We start from the raw sequence: 13,809 nt of genomic DNA, 5'->3' as shown, positions 1-13,809 counted from the left end.
AACAAGTCAGTAAATATTTCATCTTTAATTTTTAATAAATTAAAATACATAATTACTATATTTTCAAGTAAATATTTGCAAAATCAACTCTAAAAAATTCCTACGGCTTGAATCGAACACCATTCACATAAATACAAAATTCAATGAAGAGACAATAGCCACGCCTTTAAAACACACCTTTTCCTTTGACATTAAAATTGTTATACTTCATTTAACTGTACAACGCAACATAATTTAATTAACTGATCAACCAAAGTACCTATAGTAAACAAAATTAAAAAAATTTCCATGTCATTATCAATCACTCGAATAATTCGATCATTATAATTCATAAATTTAATGATCTATTATTAACAAGTGTACAAACATTCCAAGACAAAATAATTGATCAAATTAGCGTGGAATTTTTTTACAATTTATTCATATAGTTGAATTAAAAATTGAAAAAACTGCAGTTGAAATATTTTTAAAATACATTTTCTAAAAGTGTAGTAACCTCACAGCATATATAAATGTTTCAACAACAAAAACAACAACAACAACATCAACAACCGGTTTTCGATGAGATTCATTATACATGTATATAAAAATATCACAATCCATAGCTAAATTGAAGAGTCAATACTGAATCATTACTTTCTTATATAAGCTTCTGAATTTCACAATATTAACATGACATTTTCTTAGGTTTATAAATTTTTATTTTTCATAAAGAAATATTTTTTTTAACTTTTAAATTTAAGGTATATTATTTGAGGTTTTTCAAGTCTAAATTTATATTATTTAATTTATTTGGTATGTTTTATTGTAACCTTGGGATTCAGGTTTTGAAAGACCGGATTTTATAAGTCAGGATATATGAAAACTTGTTATGAGGATAAACTTTTTATTTAGGCTGTAGAAAAATAAATAATTATTATGTTTTTTAATCATCAGAATAAAATATTTCTGATAATTTTTATTTATTTTTTTTTAATTCCAATATTGGAAATACATGTATTATATCAAACGACATTAATCTAAAATCTAAAAAAAAAAAAGAAGAGCTGTATATAATGATGATTATAAAATCTACAAACAAAATTTTTGAATATATAATATTTTGTTTGAGTTTATTATGTTTATTAATATTTATAGAGTTATATGTTTATGGGGATTTAAACGTCACTAAAAAAACATCAATGAAAATGCCATCAAGGCTTATCATGAAAATGAAGTTAATGTTTTAAATAAATTGCGATTTAAAATGCAAGTGCGTGATTACATAATTTTTATTTATCTTGATTTAATATTTCGATGAAGTTTATTTATTATTAATTTATGTAAATTATTTTTTTTTTTATTTATTTTGATTATATTTTTTTTTTATCTTTAATTCATTGTGTATATTTTAAAATTCATTTACTTTTTTAATACTCAATCAATTGTGCTTGAATCCTGCTTATAAAATAAAAAAAAATTAATTCACGTATTATAAAATTGTTATTAAAATTAAACAAAAAATGTTTAATAATATTAAAAACCTCCGTAAAAAAATTTTATTGTTATTATTTAATTTTAAGGCATTGAATTTTAAATGTTTTTCAAAATTTTAATCATAACTTATTCGGAGGACGGATTGTGATTTTATAAATTTTTTAAAAATTATTATTAATATTATTATAAATTTTTTTTAAATAATCAATTGATATTTTATTGTAAAAATTTTTCATACTAAATTTAACAATCACATTTCAATAATGAATAAAAATTAATTTTAATTGTTAAATTAATCTTTGAAAATCTATGCTGTTCTAAATAATTTAGTTTTTATTTTTAATTTTTGTATATTATTAGTAGAAAATTGAATCCTGATTGATTTTATTTTATTGAAAAAAAAAAAATCACTCTCCCTCCTCCCGTCTTAACCCCCCCGTAATAGCCGACAAAAGAAATTCCCATTTCGTTATAAACCGTTGATTGGCTGCAGATTCATCATCGAAAGATACTTAGAAACTTCCACACTCGCGAAGTTGGCGATTTCCAAGTGGAAGAGGTGGACGAAAGTTGTTAATAACCTGTTGAAATTAAATTACAATTGCAATTAATTTATTAATAGTAAATATCATCATATAGTGTCGTAATTTATCAACTAAATAATGTTAATAATAAATTTAATTATAGCTAGATGATTAATTAAATTATCAGTCGAAAAATGACTGTTGTTTCGAATTCTTTGAATCATTATTTTATAAATAATTAAATTAATTCTTCTACTAAAATTATAAATATTAATTGAATAAAAAAAACTTACCGCTCCATGGTTTTCATGACATGGACACTCTTCACCTCTTGGAAATTTTCTCAAATTACGAAATATATTGAGTTGATGATGTGATACTTCAATGAATTTTTTAAAAAGTACCCAAGTTACACTTTCATTGCATGGTGGTGTTGTCAATGATCCAAGGTAAGTCCAGTATCCATTATCATCTATAAAAAAAAACAAAAAACAAATATTTAATAAACAATAAACACTAAATAATTATCAATAATAAACTAACATCAATAAAAAATTAAAAAAACAAAATTCAAAATAATTAAAAAACAAAAAGCTTTTTCATATTCATTTTGTCATTTGGTATTTTTTTTTTTTGAGAATTATGACGTCTTTTGTTGGGGGCATAATGTTAATCATGCAAATTATTTTAGCATAGTGGTGCTATCGTGTCGCTTATCACAATTTATATACAGGTATAATATTTATTTTTATATTTTTTCTTTTGTTATTGTCTTTATCAGTATATATTTTTTAAAATATCATTGTGTTTAAAGTGCAATTAACATCCATTGTTTAATTTTACATTATTTTTTTTTTTTTTTTTTCAAATAATAATTATATTTTATATGTATTTATCAACAATTAGACAATGATGCGTGCACATGATGGCTTCTTATTACCAACCTTGAAATGCACATTTGTTATCCGGACGTATTATTCTGTCTGCCCACCTCATACATGGATTAATGCATCTACCAGCACGTCCACCTCGAACTATTATTAGTTCAATAATCGAACCCCCAAGTGTCGAGTTAAATTACATTATTAATGTATCATTATTTCAATTATTTATCATGAGACTTTTGAATATAAACACAAATAATCATCATACAATTTTTCGTTTTTTTTTGCATTTAAATTTCCCAGCAAGTAATTTTCTTATAAATATTTATGTTTTTCGATTTTATTTAATGAATATTTATGCTACTTTTCTTGTTTTTTTTTTTGAGAAAATGTGAATCTACATAGGTGTTTAATTTTTTGTTAGAATTTTATATTCTTTTCGTGAAGAAATTGTGCTAAATTATTTATTTTTATTATTGTCATGAAAATTAATGGTATGTATTTATAGTTGATAATATTAATAATTGAAACTTACCAGGAAGAAGTTTACTTGGATCGATTGGATCAACAATATCGACTACTTCGTCCTTGTGAGAGACATAAGGCAACATTCGAGCAATCTTTTCCATTTCTTCATGTGTTTTTCCCACCTGTTAAAATTAATTTACAATAAGTCAATATATTTTTTTTTATTACTACAACGTTCAATAAATATACATGTATTTTTTTTTAGAAAAATAAAAAATATATATTCTAATTTATTTACTTGATGAATTTTGTATAAAAAAATATTTTTGTTTTTCATTTACTTGTTTACTTGAATAACTAAAATTAACATTTATAATTCCGTTTGAAATTTTTTATTTTGTATCACGAGATACATGATAAAAAGAATTTCGATTAAATCACAAGACAATGAATAAATAAATAATATATAAATAATAAAAAATGTTTATCATCTGATTTTACAATTTTACATTTTTTTATATTTATTTAATCAAGGTCAAAAAAATTGTCATTTACACGCTAACTTTTTTTTTTTTTTACTGGCTGTAAATCTTGTGGTAAAGATGAGTCATAAGAAGATAAAAAAATTTTTTTTTTAAACATTTAAAATGGATATTAAAGTCACGAGAAATATGTGTATCGAAATAATGCAAATGACTAATTTTAATCTACGTCTTTTTTTATGTAACTTGACGAGTTGAACTATTATTTTTTTTATTTTACTCAGGAAATAAGTAGAGTTATATAGGTATGATCAAATGTTTAAATTCCACATTTTTTTTCAACTCTATTTCCGACAAAATAATCGAGTAATAATTCTCAAGTTACCTAACAAATTTACATTATGATTTTACAAAAATTCACCAAAGCCATTACGACAAATAAATAAATAAATAAAAAACTATCAATATTTTAAAAACAAAAATATAAACCTTGAATTGCAAAAAAAAAAAAAAGGGGTTGCTTAATTAATTTATAACAGTTCAAACATGTCATTGTTCTTTTTTCCGAGATTAAATTTAAAAAATACGGATTCAAAGTCATACTGAAGACTGTAAAGTACACCTAATATACTTCGATAATGTATTTATGATGTATTTAAATGAAAATAATTTCAATTGCATGAAATATAAATAAACAATAAATTTATATTGTTCAAAGTTATCCTTCGAAATCTATTCGAAATTTATTCGAAATACACCTGTTGAATTTATTATCATTTCCTTTTTTTTTTTGGTTGATTCTATTGTTGTTTATATTAATATAACAATAATAATAATAATAATGTTTATTTATTTATTTATTTATTTATTTATTTAAAATACCTTGAGAAAAACGCCGAGAACAGCAAGACCATCAGGTGCCTTGGCAGCTTCAGCGAATGTACGATACTTGGTTGTGTTCCAGTGAACAAGATGCAACTGTAAAAATTAATTATTAATTATTAATAATTATTTAAAAAATAAAAATAAATTTTCAATTTGTAATAAAACAGTTACTAAACACGTGATAATAATTTTTTTAAACAAAAGATATAGCTAAATAATGAAAGTAAAAAAAAATAAAGAAATAAAAATTGTTGATTTTTAAATTAATGTCGAGTATGATTGTGTTGATTGTGCGTAGTTGATCCCCTCTCAAATAAATTGACAAATACTGTCAATTGTGTACTTAATATAATACGTAATTGACTCAACATATGTAGCTCTATTAAATAAAAATAAAATAATAACAGCGATATGTGTTTCGGCTAATAATAATGCCGCAACTTTAATTGAAAGAAAAAAATATATATTTCTCATAAAATTAAATGCCATTATTGTTTGTTTATTTAAAAAAAAAATCAAAAAAATTAATAGAATAAATGATAAATAATTTAATTAATTTAAAAAAATATATATTTTCAAGTTGAATAAAATAACCAAAATGAAAAATAAAAAATCAAGATAAGAATTTATTTTTTTCTTTTTTGTTAATTAAAAAATATGATATATTTTTTTTTTTTGTTGACAGTTGATGAACACACTGTTTATAGAGTTGAATTTATTTTTTTTTTTTAAATTAATTAAAAAAAATATGATATATTTTATTTCTTTGACAGTTGATGAAGACAGCCTTGAAGAAAGATTTAAAAAGTTAAAATAATATTAACGAAAAAATTGTTAAAAATTAAATAATTCAGCTTGTAATAAATATTTAATAATAAAAAGACTTTAATAAATGTATTCTTGATCAATTGATTAATCAAATTTTGCATACTTGAAAATTATTTATGTTTTTTTTTTTACATTTATTAGCATTAACATTTATTAGCATCAACTTTCACATTTAACAATTGACACAATGACGTATGTAAAATGGTAATTGTATCATTAAATACATACAATGATAGTTGAAAAATAGATTTGTATTTTGAATAAAGTTAATTAATTTATTTATTCTTACCTCGCCAGCGAAAGCTTGTCCATCAACCGTATGTTCAGAACCACGTGAATCACTACAACCCCAGTGACAATGATACTGCTCAAGTTTGTAAATATCATCCATCAATGGTCCACCACTTAAAACTGCAATTAAATTATTTCCATCAAAATTCAAAAATATCCAACCAACTAAATAAAATAAATTACATTTCGATTTTTTTTTTCAATCAACATTCCATTAACAATAAAAAAATACATATCAAATGAAAAAAAAAAAAAACATTAGAAAATTTTAAACACATAAAAAGTTAATTGCAAAAAAAATAAAAAATTAATTTTTAAATTATAATTATTATTTTTAATACTACTACTAGTAGAACTATATTTTTTTTTTCTATTAATATAAAGAATTTATGTTCTCATTTTATCACTAGTTCAAAGCGGATATGATTAACAACAATCATCATTATCAGCATCACGTGAAAGTAATAAACATTCATAGAAATAATAATAATAAAAAATAAATAAATTGATAATTTATATATGACAATGAAAAATGAAAAAAAAAAGGATAAAAACTTTCTCAAAAATAAATGAAAAAAATAGCTAAATTTAAAATGTAATTTTAATAAAAAAAAAAAAAAATTATTGTTAAATTTATATAGGCGGATGCAGGTGTTTATAAATTGCGGTTTTTACTTGTATTTTCCGGTATAAATGTGAGGGTGATAATCTACCTGATGATGAATAAAATCTCGTTGATATTTTCAATAACAATAAATGCGTTAATTAGTTGAAGAAATAATATAAAAAAAATAAATATATTGCGGTTTTTTTATTGCTATTTCAATGTAAATAAATAAATTAGACTCACATGTTCCTTCACCATCACAATCAATACGCCAACAGTAGCCTGGATTGACCAATTTTCTTGAAGCATAAGCTGGATACTTCCATCTCAGTGGTTTTGTACTGAGAGATTCATGATCAGATTCAGCTCGATCAGTCTCAATGTTAACTGGACTCTGTCTAGAACCTGCCGCCATCGGGAATTTATCCACCCACGTATCAGGACCTGTCGATAAAATTACAAAACATATTTTTTTTTTTTATAATAAAAATATAACAAGAAAATATATATTAGATAATCATTTTTATATAAAATAAAACTCTCCTCGTGTCAATCACGTGGACAGTATGTTTTACGTTTTTGTATGCAACGTGTAATTTACATTTTTTATTTTTTTAAATTCATTTTCATCAACATGATGATGATGATGCTGCACATGACCGTTCATTAACTCGGAAATTGTTGAGCGTGTTAGGTCGATCAAGGTCATGATAATGATGACTCACATAAAATCAAGAATGTCATTTGATGAAAAATATTATTTTCCATTTCAAAGGGGTCTTGTTTTTTATTTTTTTTTTTACTTTTTTTTTTGTTGCAATTTAAATATTATTTAGGTGATGTTAAATAATTGTTATCGAGATTTATAATTATTTTTATTTCATCAATAAACATGTGGTTTTTATTAATTTTTTTTTTGTTTATAATTTATATTAACAAGGTCATGATTATGATGGATAAAAATTTACCAGTCAAAGTGATCAAGGACAGTGTTAAATTGTCCGAGGACAAGGACATAATTTTGTTCAAATTTTGCCAACTCATTTTTTTTTTTTTGTTTTGCAAACACTTGTCATAATATGTCTCGTTTTGTAATGAATATGCAAGTGATTAAATTAAAACACAGGAAATAAATTTAAAAAAAAAAAAATTACTTGAATAATTTTTAGGCAAAGATTATGAATCGAAATTATTTATAATTGAATGACATAATGTGTGTGTGTTTTTTTTGTCATATCAATTTTTAAAATAATTATAGATTACAATATTTATACGGAAATTTCAGTGACGTTGACCTCGTTATAATCTTCAAGGTGAATTACAATATAAATAGAAAAAATTGATAAAAAAATGTTTTAACCTGTTGTCTTTATTTTTTTTTCTACACCCTCAAGTACTTGGCAGCCTTCAAATGACTCAGGTACTTGAAAGGACACATCGATTAATCGGTTTTATTTACACCTTATTTCCGGTATATAAAATAATATTTGTTATAAATAAATAAATAATATATTAAAATAATGAAAGAATGAAAAAAAAATTTTGTAATTCAATAAATAAAATATTACCAAATTTTATAAATAAATAAACACTTGTTGTATTTGTTAAATAAATAATTCAATTTTCATTTAATTTTTTTAACAATTTACGAAAAAAAAAAAAAATAAAAAAATGCATGTTGAAGAAACATAAATTTATAAAACAAAATAAAAAAAAAATCTAGGCTAAAAGCTTTGTATTTTTTTTTTATTTTAATTTTTTATTTTGTGTCCTATTCAAGGATATTTTTTTTATTTTATTATTCTTGTTTAAACTAGAAATTGAGTTCAAAGACATGAACATCAATCAAGCAGAGAATTATATTGTAAAATGTGTGCAACTGAGACGAAAAATCCAAGACCATCATGCATATATAATATTAATAATAATAAAAAAATGTTTGTGTGTGTTTGTGTGTGATTAAGTGTTCATTATAAATAATAAATTTTACTAAAAAAAAAATAACAATATAAAGATATAAATTGGGTGTTTCAATTTGGCTTGTTAGTTATTTTTGTTGAAGTAAAATTATTTTTTAAGCAACTTTTTAACAAGTGATATCATCAACAACAACGTTTCGTTGATGTGACATCATTCAACTAATTTTTAAGTCAGTATGACTTTTTTCCGGTGTACATAGTTCATATTGAAAAATATATATTTAAATTTTAATATCAAGACACATATACAGCCTTAAAATGTCATTTTTATTATTTGCAAATCGACCGGCGCACCTATCGACAAAATTGATTAATAAATAATCAAAAGAAAAAAAAATTTCCATTTGAATATTCAAGTAATTTGTCGAATAATTATTTCGATAAAAAATTCATAGAATTATTTTTAAAATAGACAATTAAATAAATAATTAACGAGACACTTTTTTTCCTTTTTAAATATTTAATTTATTTTTTGTCTTTGTAATGGTTAATTTTTTATTTTAATAGGCTAATTTATTAATTTTTATTTATGACGTCATTTTGGTAAAATTAATGGCATCATTTAAACAATGAGGAAAAATAAAAAATTTATTTCAATTGAATGTAAATTAAATGTAAATTTTGTTTTTTCAGTTGGTGGAATATTTTGAATAATATTTATCATTTTGATAAAAAATTTTTATCAAGTTAATGACAACTATGTCGTATTAATAATTTGTTACTATTCTTGAATTTTTTATTAAAAACTTTCCATTGTCGATAATAATGTCTTATTATCTATAAGGCAAAAAAACATTATGAAAATATAATTTTGAAGATAAATATTTGAAATACAGTCTTGAAAAAAAATTAAAGTTCATTGCGGTCAATCGTAAGCAAATCGTAAATAGATAATAACACAGCTAAATAAAAAAAAAGTAAAAAACTAGGTAAATTCAATAAAAGCTGTATTTAAAAATTAATTTGTCAGTCAAGTAGAAAAAAAACCTGAAATAAATAATTTCAATTCCAAATTTTGATATTAAAAATTCAAAAATATATTTCTCAATTATTAAAATAACATTTGAATTAATTTTTTATTTGAATTTTCTAATTTCTCAAAAGTTTCTACAAATAAATTATTCGAAAAACTAAAAAATAATGAATTAATGTATTTTTTTTTTTGTATTATTCAACACTGGGTTGTTGATGTTTGTTTAAAAAATAAAATTATTAATATATGGCTTATTTATATATTTTTATCAGGATGAATTCGAGGTAAGCAAGAAAATAATAAACATGGAGGTCGTTAACACGATTGAGTACATATATAGTCACAAGGTGAAAATGCAAATGAAAATTTACTTGTGAATAGAATACATGATGATAAATAGATTTCTAAAAATCAATTTAAATTTATAGAAAAAAAAATGTACAAATTTGACAAAATAATAATTAACAAAATTTTCTGGCTAATTATTTATCTGTTATTTTGGAAATAAACACATGCAGGTGTCTAGGTACATGGTTACGTAAATAAAAACATAAAAAAAAAATATGTCAATAGTCATATATTTTTTTACTGATATTCTTACATTAATTGTCATAATAAAAAATTACAATTGCATGAACAAAAAAAAATACCTAATACAATGAACAATAAATTGTAAAAAAAAAAAACCTATAAACATTAACAATAAAAATTTATAATAAAAAAATAAAAAAATTTAAATACCCAAGTGAGAAAATTACTAGTTTTTTTTCTCGGGGAATTTTCCGTAAAATAGCCGGATTTTTCCTCTAAAATTTTCACATGTTTTAGCCAAGTAAACATCAGATTATAATAGTAAAAAAAATAACCTAAATCTTTAAAAAAAAAAATTGCACAAAATTTTTGAATTAAAAAAAATTTCTAAATTAAAAAAAAAAAAATGTATTAATGTTAATTAAATTAAAAAAAGGAAAATAGTGTTGTAATCTTACCATTTCTCATGTAATCCCAATCGTCTCTGCCGGCCATTGCGGGGGGGTATTTATCGGAAATTAAGATCCGAAAAATTAAGATCCGAGTAAAGTCTGCTCCCGCTCGTTTTGACCACTTGTTTAAACTTTTGTGTGTGGCAAAGAGCTCTTCAGCCCTTTGTCAAAAATATAAATTTATAAAAAATTAAAAAAATTAATTGACAATAATTATTGCCAAAATCCAGACACGAGGTTTTGACACAAATATCAACAAACAATATCTATGTGTGTGTGTGTGTTACAATAGAAATTTCCAATAGAAATTTCCACAAATGTGAAAATATATTAAATTTATAAATGAAAGTAAATAAATAATAATTGCTAAATAAATTTGACAACTATTAAATGACACTATTTATTTATCTCAAGATATCAAATTATCAATATATTTTTTATGATAAAAAAAAGTTATGATGAAATGATGCTCAACACAAGGTTCACGTTTGTAGACTGTCACAATGATTGTAAAGACCGGCTGGTTACGGTCACGGTTTATAAACTCGCGTCATCACGTGATACGTTTTCTGACAATTGAGCATGCGCATGTAAATATTTACACGTGCACTTTTTAAAGAGAAACAAGTATATAATCCCCACTATTTAATTTCATATATGTACTTTAAATTTTACATATATATTTACTATATATAAAAAACCGGCTGCAAAATACTTTTATTTATTTTTTTTCTTATTATTTTCATCATGGCTTGGTTTTTTTTTTATCTCGCTAAAAACGAGTAGAGTGTGTCTCGAGACTAACTCCAAATAGAGGCCACGTGGATCCCCTGAAAACCTGAAATTTTATTTACTTTTTTTGTATATAAAAAATTGAGTAAAAAAAAATTCAAACTTCATACTTTGTAGGTCAGACATTGACACCCGATCATACGATTTTATTATCAATTATTATTGATTTTTTTTTTATTATTTGTTAATCTTTTTATTGATAAGAATAATGATAATAATAATAATAATATTACGATGAATGGTATATAGTTTTTATTATCAGCAATAATGACGATAATTTATTTTTAAAATTTGAAGCATAAAATTGTACACACATTGCATGATTTTTTATTTTTTTATTTTTTTTATTGTTTAAATATATAATGAAATTATAAATAATATATGTAATTTGTTAATTCATATTATTTTTTCCTTATGTGAATTTTATTTTTATGATCTTACAAATTTAAATGTCGGTTGTTTTTTGTTGGAATTTCATTTTGTTATTTTGAATTTAGTGCGTCACAATCACATGGAGGTAAATATACTTATCTATAAGTATGACAAATGAGTGATAAGAAAATAATATTCATGAAAATAATAAAGGTATAAATTATATTTGAATTTATTTTGTTTGAATTTATATAAAAATTAATTTACCAAGTATATCACGGGTTTTTGTTTAAATTTAAACTTAATGATGTTTTGATGAGTATTTTTAATCACGTGATGACTTGATGATTATTTATCATCACCTGATATTTTAAAAAAGTCATTTGATGATGAATATTCAATAAAAACAATTTTGTTTATAGTGTAAATATTTAAAATTGTCAATATAATATTTTATCTTGCATGATTTAATATAAATTTGATAAATGACAAAATAAACATAATAAATTTCATGATGATTCTAAAATAAGATCTAAATCGTCATTGGCTAATCATTAAAGAAATAAAATTTACAAACTATAGCAAATTGTTAAACAAATCTCCGGGATCATTATTTCAAGGTGAAAAAAACATTTTAATCTCAAAAGAAATAATGTATTTTTAAATAATAAAAAAAATAATTATCATTTGTTTATTAAATAACTAAATAAACAATGATAAAATATAAATAGATTTTTCGTCCAGTACAAGTTATTTTAAAAAATTTTCATTAAAATAATATTTTATCAAAATTAAATACGCACAGTAGTTTATTTTTAAAATTCAAATATAAACAGCAAGTTTAAATCTATTTTTGTCGATAGCCATAATTATAAATTTCAAATGAAGCTGCACACAAGTTTTAATAAATTTAATGAATAAAAATATAAAATTTATCATTGTAATTTAAAATTGTAACAATATATTCTTTGATAAAATAATTTCTAGTATTTCAAGTTATCAAATTTCACATTGAAGGTGTTAAAATTACCACCAGCTCAAATGGAATTTAAATATTAATAAAAGAAATAAAATAATAAATATAAATAATTGATATACAATGTAAAAACTATAATTTATAAAATGAAAATGTATGAATAATTAATAGCACATGGTCTGGAAAAATTTAAAAACAAATAATAAATGATAATTTACATCTATTGTTTAAACAAAAAAAAAATTGATGAATAATTCAATTTGCCAAACACATTACAAATGAAATTATAATTTAGTAATTTTATTGAGTGATGATTCACACTCTTACAGCATCCGTTTTAAATTGACCTTGATAAATTGTTGTAAAAAAAAAATTAAAAATGATTTATAACGAGTGTGTCATTTAAATTTTCATGCTATATATTAGCTCTAAAAAAATAATATTAATTAATAATATTTTCTCATGGAATAACGTTAATAATTATTTACTTTTTTGACATTTATTATTATTATTTTTGTTTATAACTCACCTTGTTAAAATTTATTAATTCAATTTGTTTTTTTTTTTACATTTTTTTGTGTTTTAAATTTCATGAAAAAAAATGAATTTAAACATGTAATAATTTTTCTACATTTAAAAAACGTAAACAAGTTATGAATTTATGTTAAAAAAATTGTAAATTTGTTTGGCAAAAATATTACACAATAATAAATTTGTCAAGGTTAAATTTAAAATACAATTTGAATTTTTTTTTCACGATGAAATTGATAAGACAATATTTTATCATTTCTAAGAATTTCAATGACGAGTATTTGATAGCAATTAACAATAAATAATAAATACCAGACAAAAAAATAAACATTTTTTTTTTCATTTTTTTATTTACCTTTAATTTGACTTTATTAATTATTAACTTTACAAATATTGAATAATATAATCGACCTATTCGTTCGTGTGATTGATATTTATATAACTTTTTTATTATTTTTTTTTTCGTTTTTTGTTTTTAAGTTTTTTTTTTTTTTTATATATATTAACCGACGATGCCTTAATTTTATTTATTTTTTAATATGTATATATTTATATTCACCCAGGTTTTTTTAATTTAATCCTGCGTCCAATCGAGATCCATTTCCTCCCTTTGCGTGATTTATTTGGACCTTATTTTTTTAAATCTAAAATTCGATTATTATCATGGTTTTTTAATTTATTGTTTTTCGGCTCTGCTGCTTTTTTTTTCTCTTTAATATTATTGACATTAAAAAGCTTTCAAGTATATTAATTATTGA

At 21.8% G+C, this 13,809-nt stretch overlaps 1 protein-coding gene across 2 annotated transcripts; it reads right to left on the bottom strand.

Annotated features, from left to right (window-relative positions):
• Positions 1-1,505: 1,505 nt before the first annotated feature.
• LOC122860446 (carbonic anhydrase 2) lies at positions 1,506-10,974 on the bottom strand. Of its 2 annotated transcripts, XM_044164261.1 has the most exons (7): positions 10,387-10,974; positions 6,689-6,889; positions 5,837-5,958; positions 4,717-4,812; positions 3,420-3,534; positions 2,294-2,472; positions 1,506-2,057 (listed from the first exon to the last, which is right to left on the bottom strand). In XM_044164261.1, the coding sequence occupies exons 1-7, from the start codon at positions 10,421-10,423 to the stop codon at positions 1,989-1,991; spliced, it is 819 nt and encodes a 272-aa protein (XP_044020196.1). In that variant the 5' UTR covers positions 10,424-10,974; the 3' UTR covers positions 1,506-1,988. The 2 variants fall into 2 exon arrangements, with proteins under 2 accessions (XP_044020196.1, XP_044020197.1); XM_044164262.1 differs by lacking the exons at positions 1,506-2,057; positions 2,294-2,472 and adding an exon at positions 2,867-3,034 and having other exon boundaries at positions 10,387-10,902.
• Between the last annotated feature and the right edge of the window lie 2,835 nt (positions 10,975-13,809).

Source organism: Aphidius gifuensis, linkage group LG1, assembly GCF_014905175.1.
Source record: "Aphidius gifuensis isolate YNYX2018 linkage group LG1, ASM1490517v1, whole genome shotgun sequence".
In the NCBI taxonomy this organism is placed as follows: domain Eukaryota; kingdom Metazoa; phylum Arthropoda; class Insecta; order Hymenoptera; family Braconidae; genus Aphidius; species Aphidius gifuensis.
The sequence above is the reverse complement of the archived record's forward strand: the minus strand, read 5'-3'. Positions and strand labels throughout refer to the sequence as shown.

What these genes read in the sequence shown, in the direction of transcription:
- LOC122860446 (XM_044164261.1), bottom strand. Translation starts at nt 10,423, where the DNA reads ATGGCCGGCAGAGACGATTGGGATTACATGAGAAATG. An exon ending in TTGTGATGGTGAAGGAACAT is followed by an intron (nt 5,959 to 6,688) that starts GTGAGTCTAATT and finishes ATTTAATTGCAG; the next exon opens with TTTTAAGTGGTGGACCATTG. An exon ending in GACAAGCTTTCGCTGGCGAG is followed by an intron (nt 4,813 to 5,836) that starts GTAAGAATAAAT and finishes TAATTTTTACAG; the next exon opens with TTGCATCTTGTTCACTGGAA.